Source organism: Mytilus galloprovincialis, chromosome 1 (genome assembly GCF_965363235.1).
Source record: "Mytilus galloprovincialis chromosome 1, xbMytGall1.hap1.1, whole genome shotgun sequence".
NCBI classification, from domain to species: domain Eukaryota; kingdom Metazoa; phylum Mollusca; class Bivalvia; order Mytilida; family Mytilidae; genus Mytilus; species Mytilus galloprovincialis.
The window spans coordinates 107056654-107082317 of record NC_134838.1 but is presented as its reverse complement, the minus strand read 5'-3'; the positions used below and the strand labels follow the sequence as shown (position 1 = coordinate 107082317).

The 25664-nt window shown below is 32.4% G+C and overlaps 1 protein-coding gene across 2 annotated transcripts; it reads right to left on the bottom strand.

The window, feature by feature from the left end:
- Positions 1-385: 385 nt before the first annotated feature.
- Positions 386-9564, bottom strand: LOC143049587 (uncharacterized). 2 transcript variants are annotated; one of them, XM_076223198.1, is made up of 3 exons: positions 9434-9564; positions 9149-9255; positions 386-2495 (listed from the first exon to the last, which is right to left on the bottom strand). In XM_076223198.1, exon 3 carries the CDS (start codon positions 2468-2470, stop codon positions 776-778), a length of 1695 nt encoding a protein of 564 aa, XP_076079313.1. In that variant the 5' UTR covers positions 2471-2495; positions 9149-9255; positions 9434-9564; the 3' UTR covers positions 386-775. The 2 variants fall into 2 exon arrangements, with proteins under 2 accessions (XP_076079313.1, XP_076079306.1); XM_076223191.1 differs by lacking the exons at positions 9149-9255; positions 9434-9564 and adding an exon at positions 8674-8833.
- Between the last annotated feature and the right edge of the window lie 16100 nt (positions 9565-25664).

Here is a 25664-nt window from a genome sequence, read left to right as displayed (position 1 = left end):
TTTTGACACTGTACTTATTAGATTTGGGTTTCGCAAAATTAGATATGAGCAAAGGGTTATCCCTGAAAAATTACTCTGACATTACTATTTCTATAAGAGATTTCGTAGCAAAAGACTGGTAAGGCTGTGGCTCGTATTAAAATATAAAATGACAGGAGTTTCAATCAAGTGGTCGACACTAGATATTGGGCTATATGTTCCCATCAATTCCAGTGGATCACAAAAACCTCAAATACTTGTTTTCATCTTACATTCAAATATAATCATTTGAATTGTAATAAACATATTTAATATTTCCCTGATTTCACCCGTCATAAAACAATAAATAATGTGTTTAAAAAACACACATTAGAGATAAAAAAAATTATATATATATAATCCGCCTCTCTCTTAATATATAACGTAAATATCAAACAGTGATATATGAATATCTTCTTGAACTTCTACACCCGTAAAGTTATAACCCGATCAACATCAGAATCAAGTTATTCTCCGAATATTGTATACAAAACGGAATAAAGAAACAATGAAGAAAAAACTAATCTGAAGATAGATATAAAATTCACAAGGTCTAAATATAGTATATGCTTATGTACAAATGGATACATATTCAATTAAATACGTTTATAGGGATGCACAAAATTGTCGAGGTAAATAAATCAAATAAGTTTCTTTGATACCTCTAAAATATTACTCTTTCATAATGAATGTTGATATACCTGAAAACTTTCTGGGTACCGTTTTTTTAGCGTTCAGCATAATTTTGTTCACGGTTTCAATTTCCCTGTTGAGACTCGCTTTCGGGACTAGACTGACTGCTGCTACCATCCTTATGGTCAGACCTGATACCTCTCTTTTTCTCAACGAGATCTCGTAGCCTTTTCATTTCGTCCTGTAATACATCAAGTTCTTCTCTAAGTTTCCCGTTTTCATTTTCTAGATAACTGGACTTCACCTCACGCAGCTGTGTGAGTGTTTTTCTGTTTTCCCTGCATTTTCTTGCTGCTTCATTATTTCGTTTACGTCTTTCGACATACCTGGGATCAATTAAAGCTCTAAGATTACTGTTATTTCCACTCCCTGAAGAATTTGTATCGTTTCGTTCGTCATCTTGAGATGGTCGTTTTACAAGAGGTAGAGGGTTTGACTGAGCTAGCGCAATCTCGGAGAGTTGTGTTAGTCCACTGAGATAGTAGTTACTTCCGTAGTCTTTGAAAGGAGAATGGTTTTTAGTATCTGTAGGTAGCTTGTGTCGTAGTTTATGAGGTAAAGCCATGGCTGGGGGACTGTTTGAAACTGGACTTCCGGGTGAGGATATGGAATTTGAGCTGTCATTTCCTGAGAAACTGTTAGTTCGACGTCTAACAGTTAGAGATAATGGTTGATCCTGAGAGTAGTCATCTGAAAGGTCTTCGTGTTGCAGCCCTGATGTGCGAGAGGTTAAACTATTTGATCTATCACGAGACTCGTGCTGCAGCCCTGATGCGCGTGAAGTTAAACTATTTGATCTATCACGAGACTGACAGTAGGCTGCCATAGACATTTGTGATGAGGTAGGATTGGTTGAAAATGAATGAGATGGTTTTTCCTGAGAAGGCAGGCTGTTTCCTGAGTCATGATATCGGAACATGGATTCATTTTTTTCAGCTGTGTTGCGAACATCCGATTCATATTCTGAAGGTTTGTTTGCCATGATATGTTCATAATTCATTTTCATCTGCTTTCGCATCATTTCTTCATTAAGTTCCGAGTGATTGTACGCGGCTTGTTTGGGACTGTATTCAGAAACGTCTTTTTCAGATCTGGAATTAATTGATGAGTTTGTAGATGCTATCGAATTGGTCACATACTGATCAGAGGTAGGAGCAAATAAATACGGTAATGTTTTTGGAGGATAACTATCTTGAACTGGGGGCAGTCTTACAGATAACTGAGATGATAAAGGCATTACTGGTGCACAGCGAGAGTTTGGTATTTGGGAATTCATATATCCTGGCATTTGTGGTGCCATTTGAGAATTTAAAGAATACAATCTAGCCTTCTCGGAATGACTCTCCTTCTCATTTTCATCCAGTTGAAATGTTTCGTTGAGAGGTATTCCAAACTTTTTCTTGATGGCGTACAACTCGTTTCTTAACCCAAGATTATCGCGACTAAGCTCTATAATGCGATTTTCTAAGACAACATCTTGTATACGTCTTTTCTCTCGAGATCTTCTAGCTGCTTCATTGTTTTTGCGCCTTTTTTCCCAGTAACATTGATCCTTATTAGTTTCTGGGATAAATTCCCTGCGTTTTCTGCTAGGAATAAATCTTGCCTCATCATCTTCATCATCGCTTTTACCGTTTGAGGTAGGAGTGACTATACATGTTGGTATGCCAATATTTGATGAATCGTTAGAACTTTGGTCATCGTCACGTCTCTTACGTTTGAGTGGACCCGTATCGGAATTATCTGACTCGATATCCATAGACTCTGCTGGATAAGATGGAGAACTGGAAAAAAAAAAGAATATAGTTGATGGTTGATAGAATATACTAAATAAAAATTGGAAGATGTGGTATGAGTGCCAATGAAACAACTCTATCCAAGTAACAATTTATAAAGGTAAACCATTATAGGTCAAGGTACGGCCTTAAACACGGAGCCTTGGCTCACACAGAACAGCAAGCTATAAACATGATAAAGGACCCCAACAGTTACTAGTGTAAACCCATTCAAACTGGAAAACCAAACTGTTCAATCTATATAAAAAAAGCATTTTTAACAGCATCAGTAGCACAAATAGGCAACATCAAGAAGATGAATAAGAAAACAAACTGAAACTGGGATATGATCGAACACACTACATAGGGCAATGAATTCTAAATGCCACAGTAATTATGTGGAGTTGGATAGGGTTTGAAAATATCCATCATCATCGGCAGGCTCCATGAACCTATACTTTTAATAAATTTTGTTGGTTGTTTTCATGCCAGGAGATGAACACATTCAGGAGGATCTCTTACTTAAGATTTAGGTTATACCCCGTATTTGGAATTTACAAAATGAGCAATAACTAAAGACTCGTTAGAAACTGGAAACTAGTACAAGGTCTTATAAAACGCTGGAACTTCAGAATTGTTTTCCACAAATATCCGTCTGATCCTTTTAATGAAAATAATTAACTGTTTACAAGATCAAGTATCTTCAATACACGCTTAGACGTGAGCTTTAAAACATTTTCCATCGTAAAATATGTTAATGTGAGTGAGAAAGTGACACAAAGCTGTTATTATTTCCCATGTTCAACTATGGCCAAATTTACTAATCATGTTTAATTCTATTTTTATAGGGAACTGTGTAATCACAGTAGGACAGTGCGCGTAAAAAATTTTCTATGTAATATTTTGCAATTATATATATATTTTCGATTTTAATTTATACAATTTTTACAATTTTTAGTCTGATAATGACCTCTGTTTGCAATTGTTATGCTCATTTATATAATTTCGTAACTTATTTTCGTGTAGTACAATGACTTGTTTACAACTAAAAATGCATCAATTTCAGATCATTTCTGTTTTTATTTGCATACAATTATACACATAGGTAAAGAATAATACTTTTTTTCTAAATTAAGTCTACAATTATCATACCTTTAAAATCTCATTTATAAAACAAACGTGTTATGAATAGTTAAAAAGCGATTGGCTCATTAATCTAAGCAACTTTTTTTCGCAATGTACACTATTTATCTTATAATCACTTAAAATCCAGGACAAGAAAAGAAAAACATCAATCTTCGAAAACAATTGTGACATTGACCTTGGAGGTTTTTTTATAACTTTTATACCCTCCATTTCTCCCTTTTCAATCCAGTACACTGTAATGACATCCACGATGATACTTTTTTTTAAATATTAATTTAACACTGAGGTTGCAGCTCACACCTTACACCATGGGGCGGTTATTTGGGATCTAGTTGCTTTTTAAACTTTTTTATATTTTTTTTTTGTTTTCCTGATGGCATCCTTTTGCTCGTTTTCCTTGCTCGTGCGTACGGAGAACATCATCATGTTGTTTGTACCAGGTAAGTACATGTTTTGTGCTTATAGGCATTGTATATAAGTTTCATAACATTTGGTTCAGGAAAATAGGTAAAGTGAGAGTGCGGAAACTGAAAGTCTTCATTTTTTTCTATTTATAAACGGCCAGGACTAGAGAACGGCAAAATGACGCCACCCGTATTCAAATATGATCTGTATTTGATGTTAATTAACATAATGTATACATTTCATACTATTTGGTTAAATAAGGTAAGAGAACGGACACTAATTTTTGGACGTACACACATTTATGTACACGGACAAACGTATTGACGGACATAAAGACGGATAATGGTACTTTTTAATGCACCCTCTGTCATGGCAGCGCGGCATGGCATAAAAACTAAGACACTCTGGAAGTCTTAAGAAAGTGTGAAAATTAGATATTTTGTACGATTTTGGATTTAGTTTTAACGTTTGGACAGCTGTCATATTTGACATGGTTTAAAACATGACTAAAGATGGTCGTATTCGTCTGATCTTATAGTACTTGAACAACCCACATGCATATTAATTCCACAAGCATGTAGGACCAGCAATCATTTAAATTAATGAGCGTTCAAAAATGAAATTAGTTACGGTTTAACTGTTATTTAAAGAATAAGATATGCCGTGAATATGCAGATTTATTTATGCAGGACGTCAAGGTTCATTCCAGGCTAGCATTCTTTGTGCCTGATCGGGTTCACCTAATGTCGAGGATGTCAAGACCAGGACATGACCTTTATTGTCCATAGCTAAACAACAACGCAGAACAAAAAATATTTTTTTCTGTCTGCTGTATTTCAATAATGATGATAAAAATCGATATAAACAGATAAAGAAGACCTTAACTTAACATTTCACACCTGCTTAAAGGATTATAATTATCAAACAGGTTGACCGGGTAAATAAGGAGCACTTTTTTTCACTTTACCATGTGAATGTTTCAGTCATCTCACAAAAAGATTAATACTATTCATCATACACAAATGGTTGCTACTGTAATATTTTTTAACATATATACCAAATAGTGACAAATAACTTAAAAACAATTGCAGCCAACATAATGTTCTCAATTAGCTTCAATGTTTGGTAACTAAATCTGAAAGCACAAATTAATCTCCAATCATTCTAGAGCATTCTATATATTTACGTATTAATAATCAACAATACATGTACCCTTTTCAGCCTGACTTATTGTAGATGATGGCATGTAACTAATGAAGAATACATATAGCAGTAGATACGTTACAAGTATACATGCATTGTCGTGCTAAGGATACCCGACTGGTAACTCAAAGTATCAGTGAACGGGAAGTAGGTATTAGCAGATTCAGAAGGAGATATAAATATTCTTAAACCAGAGTCGAATCTTACTGTCCTCAGCTTTCAATATAAAATAAATAGAAATCTGGAAGTAGCATTCCTTGTATATAAACAGTCACTTAATTAAATATTTCACCATTTTTAATTGAAATCTTAAAGCGAAATAATGTTTAGAAATTTGATATAAAATCACTAAATTTCACATGGGATCTGACCAAAAGTTATCAATCTTGACCAATAATATCATTAATTAAAATTCATGCAATCTGATGTACAGTAGTTATCGTTTGTTTATGTAATTTATACGTGTTTCTTGTTGCTCGTTTATTATATAGATTAGACCGTTGGTTTTCCCGTTTGGATGGTTTTACATTAGTAATTGTGGGCCTTTAATAGCTTATTGTTCGGTGTGAGCCAAGGCTCCGTGTTGAAGGCCGTACATTGACCTACTTTTATAAATTGTTATTTGGATGGAGAGTTGTCTCATTGGCACTCATACCACATCTTCCTATATCTAATGACCCTTTGCCTTAGAAAGGGTCGCCTTCAAATGTATTATCAAATCAAATTATACGAAAAATCGAAATCGATAAATACTAAACTCTCCACGTCACAATAAACAAAACCCCCATTTTAGGACACGAAAGACGCTTATCGTCATCGGACAAATATTTACAACATAATGAGGGCGAATTGTCTTAAATATTCTTGATGTGCTTTGAGGAGATACAGATATTGGTGTCTTATTTTTTCGGGTATTTATGTACCAACCATCCACGCATGACCATCACCGTAGTGGTAAAAGACAAGTTTTTTTCAAAATCAATTGAAACTAATCCCAAAGTTGACCAGAGAATAATGAAGTACCTTCCCAGTGCAAACGCACGACTACAGAAATATACAATAATACAGCCGCAGTTCTAACCTTTATACAATCAGTGATAAAAACAAGTAAATAAAACAACGATCCTGTTTCATGCCTTAAAAGATATTGATTGACTTAAGCAAGCTGTTGCGTGTACAAGGGTTCATTATACGAATAAAAACTAATGCTATGCAAATGAGCTAATATCGAAACAATCATTGTTAAGAATTTATATAACATAGGAAACTTAATTTCATTTGGGGTTTTCTTTACGTTTGTAGTACGTGAATTTCAACAAATTGTTCACGTTTTGTTCTTATTTTTTTTCAAAATAGTTTAACGACCAAATTACTCTAATAAATTAAGTTACAACATGTTCGTACGTGTGCAACGATTGCGTCACAACTGCTTGGTTTTAATGAATGAAAATCGATCATAGAGAAATTCATGTCGAGATCGAGGCTTGGAATATATACTTTATTAATGAGGACCAGCTTTTGTTATCAATTACTTTTAAATACGTAACTTGCACGTAAAAGGAAATATTTATCAATACCCTTAAAATAGTAACGTTCTCTTGATATGCTATTGTTCAGGAAACAAACATTGTAAAAGTGTATGGTTTCGCGCACATCGAGAAAGTCTAATAAAAAAAAAGATGTTTGTAAATTAAAAAAACAATAACACTTAACCTATAAATATAAAAATAGAATATCTGTACAAAATTGCTGTCTAAAACAAATATCTATGCGAAGGTGCATACATTGTTTTTTTAATACAGTGTTTTTGGATGTCACGACAAACTTTTACAAAACACGTCTAAAAGATAACTTATATGAACCAATATATTTAGGAGTCATTCAGGTTTCACTATGATATTTTTTCATGTTAGAGAAATGGTGACTCAATAGCACGGAATTTCAATCGCATCATTATTGAAGAATATTTAGTGACGTCTTGGCCAATAATTCACACAGCTGCAAAATTGACAATAAGAAAAGACTTTTTTCAAAAGGAGAGAAAACAGCATGGGGACAATTATACATATGTCAAAGAAAGGAAAACAGTACAATGAACAATCAGTTTCGATGCATATGATTCTCTAACCCTAACAATGCCTAATGCATGACCGAGTTAAAAAACTTGGAATAGAGAGGAAAAACAAATCAGTTTCGATGCATATGATTCTCTAACCCTAACAATGCCTAATGCATGAACGAATTAAAAAATTTGGAATAGAGAGGAAAAAATTCTGGAAAAAGGATAAAGAGACAGTAAAATAACACAAATTATCCACATCCACAGGTAATTGAGCCGAAAGCATACTGTTTTAATTCAAGAAATGCAAGTTGATTTACATACTGAAACGTAATCAATCGATTCAAGGTTATAAACAAAGAGTAGGTTACAAATAGTCTTGTTAATTTTTTTTAAATCTGTCTTTTTTCGCTTCTTCTATTGTGCGGTTCATTTGTTGTTTCGTTGCATGTATATCAATTCAGATGATCTGATATTATTGATAATGAGACCATTATAATTTACTCTCTAGATGTAAACAACTACATATGTACACATCACCGTATAAAGCGTGAAGGAAGCTCTAAAATGGCCTTGTATGACATAATACGTAACAATTCATAAGATGCTCATATCATTAGCTCAGTAGCAAGTAATAAGTTGCAACATGCTTTTCATAAACACTTCTTCAGAAAAATATAGGTTTATTTTTTGAAGAGGATTGTAAAATCTTTGGTTGATGTTCGTTTAAATCTGCTGTTGGTCAAATAGCTCCTAAAATATTCATATACTTTGACTTTCACATATTGGGGTTTGAGTGTTCCTATTTGAGGTGAATATAGTCCATTACTTCCGACACACAACATGAATGTTCAATTTATGGCCAACAGCAACAACGATTATATAATTATAGATATATATCCGTATATAGTTTCTTTCAGTCATTAATATTTTCCCAACCAAAACTTCCCTGACCTCCATCCCGGGCGGCCTCTACTACATGACCCAGTAACTATTGTTTTCTCGTCCTAAACATGCATGAAATATTCGCCACTGGACGTTAAGCAACCATCAATAAATCAATTTTCAACAATAGAAAATAAAAAAACAAAAACACAACAAGGAAAAAATAAATAAGATATTGAACATATAGATAGAATAATAGTTCGATTTAAATTAGAACTTAGTTTGATTAAATTATTAATCACCGAATTAAGTACGTAACTCAAATAATAAAATAAAGAACATATAGATATACTATCTGTTCCATTTAAATAACAAAATCGTTAAATCAAGTTATTAAATATGACTTCTCATCACCGAATTATATACAAAACTTTAGAAAAAAATATATCAAATATATTAAAGTTCGTTAGTAAAGTAGTTGTATCATACCTTCCAAATTCATTAGGTAAAATTGAATAAAATTCCTCAAGTCCTTGTTGGTACATTAAAACCGGCATCTTGGTCGATTTCTTTCACAGAAATAAGTTACGCAAGACGTAAAACATTCAGTCATTATGTATTGCAATGTTGTAAACATTATTACGTATAGCACACGTGATTCATTTGTACGCATGACCTTGTGCATATTGTGTAATAAAAACTCCCTTGCTGTGAATAATTCAAACGAATAATCATTCTCGCTAGGGTTCATTTGAGGCCAACCTTATTAACATTACATGACCTACACCACACTCATAGATTACGTTGTGTATTGACTAAAATAGTACGTGTTGTGTAATATACTACATTACCTGTAATTTCAAAATCCGTATTCCTAAATGTCGGTCAAAGGTCTAAATCAAATTGTGCGAGAATTTTGTTGACAAAGAAAAAATAGAAAAATACATATCAAATGAAAACTTACCCCGTATTTCAAATCAATAGTTTTGTCCAATACATTGAAAAAACAAACTAATCCCTGAGTTTGAAAGATAACACTTGAAATGTTTCTTTTCACATTTGAGGTAGAAACTGCAAAATAAAATTATGTAATAAACAAAACATAGAGAAAGATTAGTTTATCACGTGGAGGCTTGAACTGATATGACCTGGCGATTTCGAAGCTAACAACAAAGCGGAACCGAAGTAAATTTACTGCAGACGAAAACGAACGGTCATCGGTGATTTACCGGTCAGTATGTTAATATACCTTGTACTGGTTTAGGCAGACCAACTCTGCCATTGATCAAATCGCTTGTCACATACCATGCAGCATGTTCATCGGCAAACTGAAGCCATGACTTCAGTGTAATACTTGACCTTAAAAAGCATATGCGTGCGCACAAATATTATATAATGGGCGCGTTGAAAAAAAAATGAAGTGCATGCATGATATTTTGTTTTGTAATAACATGGTAATACCGATTATATAACATTTATTTCGGGCATTTTGCGTCAAGAAATTAAAATGTTGGTCGAAAGGATCAATTGTTTTGCAATAAAACATACTTGTATTGATTGTATTATCATTTTTCTGTGTCATACCACACTATAAATTGTCAAGGCTATTGGATACGTCATATTTGTTATTCAGTTGGAAGTATGTATTAGTAGCAGGTTCATTCATGTTGAAACTTTTACAGGATTGTTTATATAATAAAATATAAAAAGAAGATAACTTTTTTCTTTCTCTTTTAGGTTTTGCTTTAAAATGCTTTCTTCACAAATGGTACACATATTACTCCAGATATATATAAAGGAAATGACACCATGAAATACGTTGACTTTAATAGGTCATTTATCATATCCCATTTAAACAACAATACGCCGAATTAAAAACTTGTGTACTGTGCTGGTAATTTAAATAATTCGTCGAGTCATACATAAAAGATTTGTGTGTGTGGAGAGAGAGAGAGAGAGAGAGAGAGAGAGAGAGAGAGAGAGAGAGAGAGAGAAGATACGAATTGGAACAATTAAACTGAGTAATTGTCAATAATTTAAATGATATTGGCAATATTCAAATCCACAACAGAAGTCAGAGATTAAAAAACACATCACACGATACAGATATCATACATATTACCAAGAATTTACCATACAAATCCTTGAATTTACGTAATTTAAATACTAGGATTTTTTTAGAAATCATCATTACTATGTACGGACACAAGTCCTCATCTTAATGGACTTGTGGTATCCAAACATATTAAAGAACATGTATTATCGGTTATCACCTGACCTTCATTAGATGAACAAATATTGTGCAAGTGTTACGCTTTATATTATTATGCAACATTACACATATTGTAACTAAAAATATACATGGCCTTGGATAATTGACCGTATTTTTTCCCTTCACAACAACATATAAATCGATAACTGACAACGTACAGTCTTGATCAAAAAAGTAAATAGATTCGCGAATTAATAGTCGCGTTTGGAATGTTGTCTTCTAAAACATAAAACATAAAATTCTTTACAGAAATATCAAAGCAAACTTGATATAATAATCTATAAAGATAAAAGGAACATGCATGACTACACAGTACTTTAATGCAATTATTATGATCGTGTAGTCATAGAAACTTGCGTATCGATTTCGATTTGAAATGGATGGATGACACGAAGGTCAATTCCGACCACTGGTGATAACTGTTGTCTGTATGCATGGACCGTCGATTTATCCTCTGTTTGACCCCAGTGTAAAAAATATCAGTACAGCTGTATGTCCATTATATTTGTTATTACATTTCAAGGCTCATTTGGGATAATGGAATTATTATTTCAGTACACATTCACCTGTTTGAAACAGAATCAAAAATTTATGGCTATAGTTATGTTTCTTAATTAAACAAAAACAATCTTCAACTTGCATAATTGTATACTTTTTCCTCGTGTAATTTCTGTAAGTATACATATTGATTATCCATATCATGGAGACTTGTTTAAGTGCAATATGCGATTAATAATAACCCCCATCAAAACGTCCATACCTATAAATTTCACTAAATGACATTTAAAATAAAATATGGATTGTAGTGGAGGGTAAATTAGGAAGTTTCGTATATTGTACAAAAAGATAGAGTCGAGACATGAAGACATAATATTAGTAGGAATTGGATAGAAAACTTTAAACAAAAGTAAACAAAAGACACAGAAGGTTCATAACACAATAAAGACTAAGCAACACGAAACTCTGCAAAAAAACGGGAATTTACAGGTCACAGAAAGGCTCAGTAGTTCATGTGCCTTTATTGAGATTTACTTTTTGTGTTGATAAGTTTATTACTAACTGCATATTACTACATTATATACTAGCAATAAACTCTACAGAGTGTTCAATTATCTTATAAATTTACTGTTATATTGGAGTTCTTGTGAAAAGTAGAAAAATGCATTCTTATGTTTATAAAACTTGTTATAACTATAAAAGATGAAACACAAACACATTTTTTTTGGTTAATAGTATGTGATACACTCACAGTTCTTTAAGGGTGCTTCCCAAAAGAATAAATTGCATTACACGCATATGCATATATTGCCTGAAATACTTGTTTGTAAGACATGCACTAAAACTGTGCCCTCAAAAAATAATATTCCATTGACCGTTTTAAAAAGGAACCTGGACTTTGTACCTGTTGAAAACTTGTTTAATTCAAAATAATTATATTGTGGTGGTTTTTTTTTTTTGTAGGTGAAATTGAAAACATGCATTCTGAGAAATGTAATTGTCTTTTACATTTTTATTCTTTTTACAATGGAACAAGTAATGAAATTCATCACCTATATCATTACTAGAGCAAAAATTACAGTCATAGATTTTGAATCCAAAAATTACTATTTAAAGTTCCAATTGAGGATAACATATTATTAACTTTGTCATAAGTTTACGAATTCAAAATTTAATTTGAAAAGTAAAATTCTTTCCTTGTATCTATTTTCAGATCCTTCAGTGTAAAGAAAAGGTGTATTTTTTCAGATAGGTTTTCACTATTATTTTCATTGAGTTTTTATACTGATTGGAAATTTCAAGCTTACATACTATTTTAATAAAGATGTCTCCGTTTATAGTTTAATGTAGACACATGATCATCTAGGGATAAGGTAGTTGGCTGTGACACAACGAGATTGGTGTAAGCAACCTTAAATACCCATGGGGTCTTGCACAGTGGTACTGCATTTATAAGAATGATATGTATTTTAGTATATTACTTTAACATTAGTTCTTTCAAAATGGCAAACAAAATATATCAATTTAAATAAATGAAGTACATTTCCTTTGCAATGGATTATAATGCATTCATATAAAATAGAAAAGTATCTTTTGCGACTGATACTCAATGCCTTTTTTTGTTACTCGCTACTCACTTTTTATAACTCGATACTCGCTTTTTGTTACTCGATACTCGCTTTTTGTTACTCGATACTCACTTTTTGTTACTCGCTACTCACTTTTTATAACTCGATACTCACTTTTTATAACTCGATACTTGCTTTTTGTTACTCGATACTCACTTTTTATTACTCGATACTCGCTTTTTGTTACTCGCTACTCACTTTTCATAACTCGATACTCACTTTTTGTAACTCGATACTCGCATTTTGTTACTCGCTACTCGCTTTTTGTTACTCGCTACTCACTTTTTATTACTCGATACTCACTTTTTATAACTCGATACTCGCTTTTTGTTACTCGCTACTCACTTTTTATAACTCGATACTCCCTTTTTGTTACTCGATATTTGATACTCGACAAAAAGAAATCCTCACCAAGAGTTTATTGGTACCCAAGAGAGTTTAGAACCAGGAGATAAGACAGGTTCTTTATAGTGTTATGAACTACCAATGGTATAACAAGCGTGATGGCACCCGCGGAACTTTTGAAGACAATACTTTAAATTTCCCATTAAAGAATTACAAGTTCATTGAGTTCTCTCCAATGCTAATGAGTTATTAATTCTTTACATATATATGTATGAACTATACTTATTATGTATTTATATAGGTCAAACATTTTTACTGCTATCACACGAAATACTAAAGACTTGGTATATAGTCTGTTCACTGGATCCTGAGCCAGAAAAAAAAGTGAAAATAATCGGCTACCGTGTGTGAAGTCATAATTTATACCATATTTTAATGTTGTCTGACGGTATCGAAATGCAAGCAACAAATAAACGTTTTAAGGCGAGTAAAACTTTAAATAAACATATTGTTTAGTTAATGCCTTTCAAAAACTCTTCAATACTGAGAAAAATATAGTACCAAGACAATTTTTTCGTATACAGGATATCATCAATAATCTCAGCATTTGCTATTTTATGTTAGTTCGTGTTTTGTTTTTTTTTTTAGTTTGGAGTATTATTTTAAAAGAGGTATGTTACAAATTAAAGCTAATCTTGCTTCTGAAATTGAACAAGAATATTAAAATTGTTCATTAATTTATAGCAAATTTATCAATAAATGAAATGTTATAACTTGAACTATGGTAAAAAAAAAATCGGTTTTCACATAATTCAAGTCAACATTGACTGAACCAGTATATATTTGTTTAGGGGCCAGCTGAAGGACGCCTCCGGGTGCGAGAATTTCTCGTTGCATTGAAGACCTGTTGGTGACCTTCTGCTGTTGTCGGCTCTATGGTCGGGTTGTTGTCTCTTTGGCACATTCCCCATTTCCATTTTCAATTTTATTGACAATCTTAAAGTAGTGTAGGCATTTTAAAGACAATTTCTTGATAGTCCTAAACATGCATAAAATATTGTCCCATGGATTATAGAAATACCAATCTATCATTATTTAAGTAAATAATAACTCAGTTAAAACCCTATTCATGGTAGTCATTTTGTTTTTGTTAAATTGGGCAATTCTGTAGTTACATAATGCACGACCCTGTTTCGTTTGTTTTTAACTATATTTTTTTCGTATGTCGTTTATAGATGCATTAATCTCGGTGTTCAAAGGGGCAATATCTGCCGAATCTAAATATAAATATTTGACTCAAACTCTCAAACTATATCTTTAGCATACCTAACACGTATAATGAATACAAAAGACCGATAAAACAATTGAAAAAACATTAACATCGATATCACGGATGTGACTAACGAAGATCGCCAATAGGCATCAGATCCCGATATAATAGTAAACATCACGAACAATAGTAAACAAACGATTTTTTATTTCAAACAATTTTTTTTCTTAATATTTACATAATTGTTTTATTAGTAACCTTATAATATGAAACTATAGGGATCCAACAGGTGGACCAAAACGTTGACTGATTTGACTTGCATTTTGCATGTGTGTGTGTAGAACCGAATGATTTTTCTGGTCGGATCAGTCAACCTATTGGTCTTCCTGTTGAATCCTAAGATTTTACATTCATTGCCTATATTGCAGTAAAAATACTTACTAATATCACTCGTCAAAAAGGTTCACATTGTGACTCGCAGCTAATATTTTACGATATCAATGTGTTGAAAATCCGTTAATCATTACTTATCACCCTGCTCGGCATTTCATAAAATTTCATATCATGACTTTGTGATATCAAATACGTTAACCAAGCCTAAATAACGTTGAACCGGACTATAAAATGTAAGCTGCTCGACACATTTATATGAAGCCTTTCTGAACTTGTGTTGCTTCTATGTTATATGTTTGTTTGCTTTTATTGTGATTAAGATACTTGTGGTACTTGTACATCCTGTCATTATTGTTTATGATACTCTCGTATTCTCGTGTTTCATTTTTGCTAATGTGCTTGGTCTATATTCCTTTTGGTGTAACTTTGATACATATAGCGTGGCTCTGTACTTATACATCCTGTTATTAAGCTATTGTTAAACCTGTTTGTTGCTTGTCGTTTATTTTTACTATGTGCTTTGTTTATATGCCTTTTCATGTTTCTTTGTTACACATATGACGTGGCTCTATACATGCATGGAGTAATCTTAGGTCCCAAGTTTTCATGTTTACATAACATGAACACGTTTAGTTATATTATCAATAGTTATATTATCAAGTATTTGCAATTTATTTCTTAAAGTAAATTATATAGTGCACAATATGTCTTTAAATCATGATAAATAGGTTGAATATGAAAAATTCGACTGAGAAGAAAAAAATGACAGTTCCATCAACTTAAATAATAATCTAACTAACATCATGAAATTAAATGGTAAGATGTAATGCAGGTTTTCTAAACTCGATGATGATTTCCAGTTTTATTTAATACCTGTTTTATGGTAAATTTGTGTATTCTTGTTAATTTTTGCTAATATGCTTTGTTTATATGCCACTTTTTGCTTCTTTGTTACATCTTTGATTGGTTTTTTTTATAGTGATTAAGATTATAAAAAAAAATGTTGACTGCTGCATTTTTACCTATTATGTTTGTTTGTTTATTTTGTTCACACATCGTTGTTATGTAATGAAATTTGATGCGACTGTCATTAAAGTAAGAGTTTTAGCTAGCTATAAAACCAGGTTCAATCCACCATTTTCTACATAAGAAAATGCATGTACCAAGTCAGTAATATAACAGGTCTTATTCATTCGTTTGATGTGTTTGAGCTTTTGATTTTGCTATTTGATTAGGGACTTTTCCGTTTTGAATTTACCTCGGAGTTCAGTATTTTTGTGATTTTACTTTTTGCTGTGCTTTCTTGACAAAAAGCTTCATATTGTGACTCGCCTCACGTCTACCATTCTAGTGTCATGCCCCTTTATAAATGGAAAAATTACTGAATTTTTCGTTTCTGTTCTCTCACTTTAGTTTCTCTCAACTAAAAGTAATGAAACTTATACCACACAACATAGATCAAGTTCAAATTTTGGTGGCTTCACTTTTACTTTTCTAGAGTTATGCTCCTTTACAAATAGAAAAAGTGCAGAATTTTTAATTTTAGTTCGCTTACTTAAGTTTGTTTTACCAAATGTTCTGAAAGATGGACGAAAGATACCAGAGGGTCAGTCAAACTCATAAATCGAGAATAAACTGACAACGCCATGGTTAAAAATGAAAAGGAGAAACAAACAAACAATAGTACACATGACACAACATAGAAAAATAAAGAATAAACAATACGAACTCCACCCCACTGAAACTTATACACAATACTTATTACAACAAAACTCATATCACGTGCACATTTTGGTAGTGTCACTTTTACCGTTCTTCAGTTACGACCTTTATACCGTTATATCATTATGCATGCAGGGTATCATCTGTGTCCCCATGACCTATACCTGTGTCTGTGTCATTAAGTCTTTTGCGAAAGGTTGTCTCATTGGCAATCATACCAATCATATCATATCTTTTTATATTTCATGTTCCGACTTTGGTGGTTTTCGATTTCTAATTTTACATTTCTCAGCAAATACTTTGTGATGCAAAGCATTTCTTCAAATTTTATTCTTTAATCTTATATATGTTTTGCAGTACACATAAATAATGCATTGGATTATTTGGTCGATGATACTTCGGGCATTTTTTTTTTTTTTTTTATCTTTCCAAAATGTTTTGTACTTATTCAAAATATGTAAATCATTAAATCTACCCCTATTTCGTGTCAATATGGGCAAACTGTCATCATTGCAATAACGTTTTTTGTACATGATGTAGTTTGTTTTACCGAGGTATGGTCGAAAAATGCAGTCAGGTATTTTTACTCTCGCAGCTTGAAAATATAACTGCTTTGCTGAAAATACTAGATAAACGATACACCGTTGCAATTTGTTAGAAAGTCTGCCCTTTTTAACAGCATGAGAAGTGTTTTAACGAACTACCATTCAAATTTGATATTATCTTTAAAAAATCCTTTTATTTCAGAATTGGTCCATTTATCGAAGCCCCAATACCATCTGTTTCTTGCTTTGAAAGACTTAACTTCGAATACGACCAATCATCCAAATCATACAATCAATCTACCTCGAGACTACTCGAATATAGTTATCAAAGGTACCAGGATTATTATTTAATACGACAGACTCGCGTTTTGTCTACATAAGACTCATTCTTCTGTTCCATTTCTTCGATTAAGTTTTTAGTGCGCTTGATTATCTTTTCGTATCTTTAGCCTATGTTATTGTACGCACTTCCACAGGGTCAGATTATTTCTACAGTTTTACTTTCATACAATTCTTAATTTGCAAATCATCAAATACATTTTAAAAAGGTTTTTAAAGGTTATTAGTAATCGGAAAGAGAACACAGAGGTTAAGGCGTCACCATTGAATGATTTTTACTTGCTTAACTTTCAGCGGCAAAAATTTTGAAAATATACGATTAAGTGGTATGAATGACAACGAGACAATTCTCCATCCAAGTCACAATATGTAAAAGTAAACCATTATAGGTCAAAGTACGGCCTTCAACATGCTGTCTTGGCTCACACCGAACATCAAGCTATAAAGGACCTTTTTCAGAAAAGAGCAAATTAACTAATAGTTCAATAGGTAAAGTCTGCACTGTGGGTCGACCGGGCTGAAGGAAGGCAAAACTTTAACTGCCACTGCTGATAAGTCGTTACTTTCTAAACGCCTAGTGACTTTTATTTCATGCGTATTTGGGATAAGAAAAAAACTATCAATAATATAACAGGTTCTGTCAGGTTGAAGAACAAACATATTGGACTTCTTAACCATTTCAATTTGAATTGATTTTAAGACATTTTATATTTTGATTCAGTTTAATATGATAACGGTTATACCCAGCTCAGTGTAAAGTATATAATATATATTTGTAATATTTGCAACTTCCAATACTTCAATTGAAATTGTAATTATGAGTTTCTTTTACGAAGTATAATGAACTAATCTTCACAAATCATTTGTTTCAGACAGACAAAGCAGCCACTATATTTGCAGGGGTATACCTAAAATTAATATGTTCTATCATGAATAACATTAGAATAAATATGACAGCAGTTTTGTTTTTATATAATGTTGCCATGGGAAAAATGTAAAGTGACTTAATTGTTGTTTACATTGTATTGCTAAAACATTAAGAAGACTTTTTGGTTATAAAACATTTTTATCATGCATTTTATGATCCTACTATCAATAGCTTGTTAGATTTATAAATTTCCTCTTACAAATCTTTGAATTTTTAGAAAAACTAAGGAGGTTCTTTTCCCAGGAACAGATTATCTTAGCCGTATTTGGCACAACATTTTGGAATTTTGGGTCCTCAATGCTTTTCAACTTTGTATTTGTTTGGCTTTATAACTATTTTGATTTGAGCGTCACTGATGAATCTTATGTAGACGAAACGCGCGTCTGGCGTATTAAATCATAATCCTGGTACCTTTGATAAATATTTGGGTGATTTGATGAGAACGCACTGTAAGAAAAATAAAGGCAATGACAACAGAACAAATCAACACTGATTCTAACAGTCATTTCAAAAAGTTGGCAATATATTGAAATTTTATCCGACTGTTGTACAAGTGAGAGGTTTAGCTATCTATAAAACCAGGTTCAATCAACCATTTTCTACATTGAGAATGCTTCTTCCAAATCAGGAATAAGACAGTTGTTATCCATTCGTTTGATGTGTTTGAGCTTTTGATTTTGCCATTTGATTAGGGACTTTCCGTTTTGAATTTTACCCGCAGTTCGGTATTTTTTTTTTTTTTTTTTTTTTACTTTTTTCACAAAGACTTCTTTTGATCTTAGAAATACGTGTATGTAGACATTTGTCAAAATAAGTGTCAACGTCATTAAACTCATCATAATTAACAGGATTAAAATTTTGTATGCCAGACGCGCGTTTCTTCTATAAAAAAAACTCACCAATAACGCTCAAAGGAAAAAATTAAAAAAGGCTAAGTAAAGTACGAAGGTAATTAGGACCGCAAATTCCTAAAAAACATTTTGACCAAATACACGTAAGCTAATCTATTCCTGGAGTAGAAAATCCTTATGATTTCGAAAAATTCATAGTTATTTAAACATAATTGATTCTCGTACATCGAAAATACGGTACCTCGTTCACCAATTGACTTGTTTCTTACAATGCGTTCCTATAAATATGACAATATCAGTGACTATGCGTTTCAACACATAAGTGTGGACAACTGGCCTGGTGATACCCTAGTGGTAAGGTATCGACTTAGTAGTTAAACTGATCACAAATACTAGGATTAAAATTGTGTCAACCAAAAGCACGTTTCGTCTACTTAATGCAGGGTTTACACATTGCCGATTATTACTCCCGTTTGAGATCAGCCAGCGATACGATACGAAAAGTGAAAAAGTCGGATTACTATCCTCAATTATCTGGAATGTCCTATCATTGTCTGAACGCAGTCGTTTAAGTTCGTAACAAATTCCTACGGGTTGGGATGGGTCCGAATAGTTCGGCGAAGTACCCCGACAGTTAGGTGCGTCCCGTAACATTCGTGGGAACTCAGGCGATTTTCTCTAGTCGGATTGCAATCGTGTCTATGTCGTGACAGATTCTGCTGTATCGGATCAAAATCCTAACAATGTTCTGTGTATTCTGGACGGTGTCCTGTGGAACGGGAATGATCTGGAGAAATTTTTCATTGCTGTTTTTCTGCCGATAGAGTTCAGATTGCATCCAGATCATGCCGATTGCGAACCGTTTTTTTTTCTTCGAAAACGTTCCGGAACAGTCTCGTTATTAATACGAAATTTGTCAATGATACCCACGTCAGAGTCCCGACAATTATAGAATGCAACACGACTGACACCAGACAAAGCCGTTTGCAATGCGATAGAGCGGACCGTGATAGGATTACGTTCCGACAGTACCTGATCATCCCGAGTATGCCGACAGTTTTCTAACGGATATATAACTTCCATCAGCGTCGGTTTACTGTCTGGTCACTGTCTCATCTCTGTCGGATTACATTCGGTAGAATCGGGACGCAGTCGTGACAGACTCGGTCGAATTTTACCAGGCGAAAGATACAAATTGGATTCGAAACGGATTGAGAACGGGATTATCGGGATAAATTCGCTTAAAAACAGTTTAATATCGACGCTTCCTGAACAATATCTGATTGTTGTCGTGATTAAGTTATTTGTTTTACAAATTTTAATTAAAGTTTGAATTTCCATCCACGATTCACAGGATCTTGAACAGACTTTTAAAATTTTAAATCGGGAATGGTCCTGTCAAGGTCGGCAGTAAAAATCGTGAATGTGTGACCCCAGCTTAAGACTAGACAATAGTAAAAACTTAATGATTACTTACCATATATGGGTTGACGAGGTGTCATTTTTTTTTGTACAAGAATCAAATTCCAACACAAAGCGTTCCTATCTTTATTAAAATGGTTTCTTTAATTTCAATGATGGTATTATGTCTATTATAGTGGATAGTCTGGCTATTAACTAAAAATGGATGCCACTAACTTATCCACGAACGTTCAACTGTACGAAACCTCTGTTAAAAGTACATAAAATGAGAATAATTATAACAGATGAATGACAATGAAAAAAATACTGATCTGTTGTCTTTTTCCATAAGACTGTTTCAACACATTGGAAAAGCAAGGTGTCACATGTTTTATTCATAGGTTTAACGGAGTAAGACACACTTTTTAATAAAAACAAATGTACAACCGATATATATTTAGTCTTGATGTTTAAGCACAAATATGTGTACTGTTATTTTGACTTGTTAACATAGTTATAATCTAATAAAAGGACATGTTTCCATATATATGCACACTTCCTTGATGTTTATGTAATATTACGTTCTAATTATTTCCAAGGATTTCTATACAAATCATTGTTATAACATACTCGAATGTACTATATGCTGATTTATCGTGTAAATGCACTATGATAATAATTTGCAATGCAGATTTATAGATATTATACATTTATGTAACTTACTCACTTCAAAGTACATAAAAACATTTCACATAAACAAAATAAGTGGACCATGTGTCTACTGGAAAATTGTTATTCATTACTATTTTAAAATAAAATATTACTGAATTATATAATCTTGAAGTCATAAAAGTATTTTGTAAAAAAAAAAACAGATGGTCGGTAATTGGATCGTTGATAATCAGTACTAAAATATTTTCCAATTAAGAAGGTTAAAAAAAATATTCTGAAAATAATTTGGTATAAACTTGCACTATTGCAAAATCAGGTCGCCTGGACTTCTTCCGTCCAGCAGTAAACCTACTATTGAATATAAGAGGCGTTCATTTGGCTTTGCGTGACCAAAAAAAGAAAAACTTCACCTCTAGTCTGAATTGGGACGTCAAATCCTATGCCTCGTATAGTAAATATTCATCAAACCCCATGCATCATATTTTTCGTATGTTTCAGCTGTCGATTTTGCCATTTGATTAGGGACTCTTCGTTTAGAATTATCCTCGGGAGTTCAGTATTTTTGTTATTTTACATAAGTTTCACTTTTCGTGTGAAAAAAGCATTCACATCTATTCCGAATGGGAAAGATAAATCCTATATCTCATGAAGCAGTTCACATCTATGTTATTGAACAAATGTAAAAAAATTGACAATAATTTGCCAACATTAAACGAACATCTTAAAAGTAAGGTTCATTAATATTCAGAAAAAGTTATTTACTCAACTTACTACAGGCATCGGATTCAAAACCTCCATTTTGTAGTAGAGTGACATATTGTGCAGTCAAAAGGACACAACTTTATCATTTGTTATGGGTTGAATTTTAGTAAGATTATATGTACCAACAGCGGACTAGTAATTTAATATTCATCTATTTTCAAAATTGGACTCGTCTATCTTTAAATGATGTACTCATATGAATCTTATACATTTTTGAAGTAGTGAGCTATACTAATCGCAGCTATCACCTTAAGCTTAAAATAAAAGATAATAAAGATACATTTATATCTGCATGCATATAAGCATGGATTACATATTTCCTAGTTGATAGGAATCCTAACGTAATTTATTTTTATGAATCGCGGTTTATTGCCATAATCCGTCTAGATTACAGTGAATTGATAAATTAAAAAAAAATATCTAAAATTTTCTACTCTTACTGTAGAAATTTACTAAAAGGAATAAATTCATTTCGTTTAATAAATTTTACAGGCATAGATCAACGCAAATATCTTGATTTCAATTATACATTAAGATTTGTATAAAGAAAATAGATATTAGTATAGTATATATGCATATTTGAATTGAAAGATAAAAAAAAAAAATAATGTCATACAATTGTGAAACTTCAAAGTCAAATAGACAAAGTTTAATCTCAGAATATGATAAAGATTTTTTGATAGAAAGTCATTGTATTTTCATTTCAATATAGTGATGTATTTTTAAGATGCTTGGGTAGCAATTTGAATGGAGAGAACATAATTTTATTAATATAACATCTTCATTCTTTACATCTATTGCCAAAGGGTAGCTTGTGTGAATCTTGAGGAAACGATGATAGTTCGTCGGAGGGGGACGATAAATGGCTGACCCGTGTTAAGAAAGAGCAATATATCTTGCACGTTAAAGACACCCTTGTAGATTTCGAAAAAGAGCAGGCTAATGCCGCTACAAGGCAGCAATCGCACACGCAAAGTGGAAAGGGATTAATATAAGTTGCAAAACTTGTTTCCCAATCCACTATAAATAAATATGTTTAAACTAACCTCAATTTACTTAAATTTTCTTTGTAATAGATTGAGAGTTTTCTTATTGGCCTTCATACCACATCCTCTGCTCATTATTAGTCAATGATATGTTTTAATCATTCAAGCATTTTACTTTACAATGACTACAATATATACAGCCTCCTCCATTAATAACTGTAGTTTCCTTTGAATCTTAAATAAGAAATAAGATAAATCAAATGTTTGTGTTATTTCGCAAATGTTTGCGTTATAATGACCGGTTTGCGTTAAACGCAAAGGTAGGAAGAAGAAAAATGTGTGGCACTAATACGCTTCCGTAGAAAACACTTCATGAGTTTTGTTTATTTGAATTTTCTTAATATTTGTTTATTGAAGAAGTTCTCCTTTACCGAGTTACATAATAAATAAATGCTTATTTGATGTTATGATACAAATGATTTATAACAACAGGTATGCTAATTATGTGCATTAAGTAAATTAATTTAATAGCCCATGTACAATTTATCAAAACTGATATATAATTTACCAAACATAAGCAGAATTCTGTTTATAAAATACGTTTCCTTCTTGTATTAGCAGGTTCCAGGCTTCTCGACATGTTTGCGGTGAATGATGCAAATTATACATACGAACTGAAGACGGGGTGGTCTTCAAATGAGTGCTTAAAGTTGATATATTTATGTAAATAACAGATAAACTTCTGTTTATATTTGTTACAAGAGCAGTTTCAAGGATGCAATGACACAAAATTTGAGCGACCTATCAATCAAGGCAACAGTAGTATATCGCTATTCGATAGTCAAAAAACGATTAAAGTCATATGAAACGAGTGACTGGTGAAAAAAAATGTTTATCTAATTCTGGAACTAATACTTATAGGTTATCGTTGGTTATCTCAACGAGATTGCGTGACCGGCTAAAGCGAGAAAAGCAATCGAGTTGAGATGACCAATGATAATCTGTTTATCGCTATTTTACCTATGACGACGTTGTCAATTTCATATCAATTTCATTAGCAACGCCACGTGGCTCCTTAGTTTCTAGCAATAATTTTCCATCTCAAGCGAGTAGCATGATATGAAAAATTATCACAAAAAAAGATCAAAGGAAAAATGAACAAAATAGCGATAATATCAGATTATTACATGGCATTTTTCATATCGCATGTATTATCAGCCCTAGGTTTAATATCAGCCAAAGAACCGCATGGCTCGCGGGCTGATAATACGTGCGATATGAAAAATGACATGTTATGATATTTTTATCATATGCTTCAACAATGGAGAAAAATAACAGATTCATATATTGATCCTTTTACGTGGTTCTCAAATAGAAGTCCAAAGAGTGAAAAGTTCACGGACGTCGGACCCCAAATTTAGTACATTCGATATGAATCTTTCTATCATATGCCTCAACAGAGAAGAAAATCATTTTAATATGGACGAATCGACAAAAAAAAATCAACAATATACTTAATGAATACTGTTTGGAAAAGTCAACTTTTTCAAAGTAACTGTTTTTTTATTATTATTTTACACAAATATACTTTTCAGTATCCAAATAATTGTTTTGTACACTACTTTGTAATGTTTTTCACTGAAAACGTTGCATTGAGGTGCATTTTCCGGGATATGCCGAGTATCACCGGAATGCCATGCCATAACGTTACGGAAAGGCATGTGATAACAATCGAAGCATGTAATAAACTTTTCATATCAGCCCGCTAAGCACCAATTCGAAAAATATGGAATTTACGTAAATTTAATGCTATTATTAAACAGTAAAATTTATATGTTATTTAGTCTAAGTATATGATAAATGTATATATCACAAACTAATATAAAAAAGAAGATGTGGTATGATTGCCAATGAGACAACTGTCCACAAGAGACCAAATTGATGCAGCCATTAACAACTATAGGTCAATGTACGGCCTTCAACAATGAGCAAAGCCCATACCGCATAGTCAGCTTTAAAAGGCCCCGATAAGACAATGTAAAACAATTCAAAAGAGAAAACTAACGGCCTTATTTATATTAAAAAAAATGAACGAAAAACAAAAATAAGTCTTCTGTGCACGATTTTATCATTTTTTCGCATCCATATTGTATGATCGTAAAAAAAAATTCTCTCGGTCTGTTATTATGTGAAAATGTGGCAGCTAATAATTGCCGAATTTTGAACCCGTAGTTTACTGATTGTTACAACAATCAACAAAGAAGCATGGATATTGAGCACGTGCGTAACATGAACATTAAGATAATAATGTATTTCAATGCCAGATCAATGCGTATTGCGACCACCAAATTTTTACGAGAAAGGTAACGCTGAGTTCCCTGCATACGGAAAACATATCGGTGAATTGTTTACCAGAAGTAAAAAATTAATAAAAAGTAAATTTCTTCTTAATTTGGATAAATTATAGAATTTTTCTTGTACATTAGTTTTATTATAAAAACTAGCCATTTAGTTATAAAAAACATATGCATTATTTTTTTTTTAATTTGAAGTTTCTTATGACTTTAATAAGGGGAATACAAATCGGGTCACAAACCAAAACTGAGCGGAACACATCAACTATAAGGCAAAACACAACGGAACAACAGAAACACTGAACTGCAACAAAAACAAACGCCAACATTAAAAATTATGATATAAACTGCCATATATATTCCACAGATGAAAATAAAGAGAACGGTCAGAAAAAATAGTTTTCTTGTTTTATTTATATAAAGAAATTTGCAGCGTTTTTGTTTTTACATTGAAAGACCTATTTACTAGAAAGTATTTAATGACGATTTTTATTCACAAAGGACCTTTTATCGC

Coding starts and splice junctions, on each gene's coding strand:
- LOC143049587 (XM_076223191.1), bottom strand. CDS start 8,741: ATGCCGGTTTTAATGTACCAACAAGGACTTGAGGAATTTTATTCAATT. Junction 2,496..8,673: donor TTACCTAATGAATTTGGAAG/GTATGATACAAC, acceptor TTTTTTTTCCAG/TTCTCCATCTTATCCAGCAG.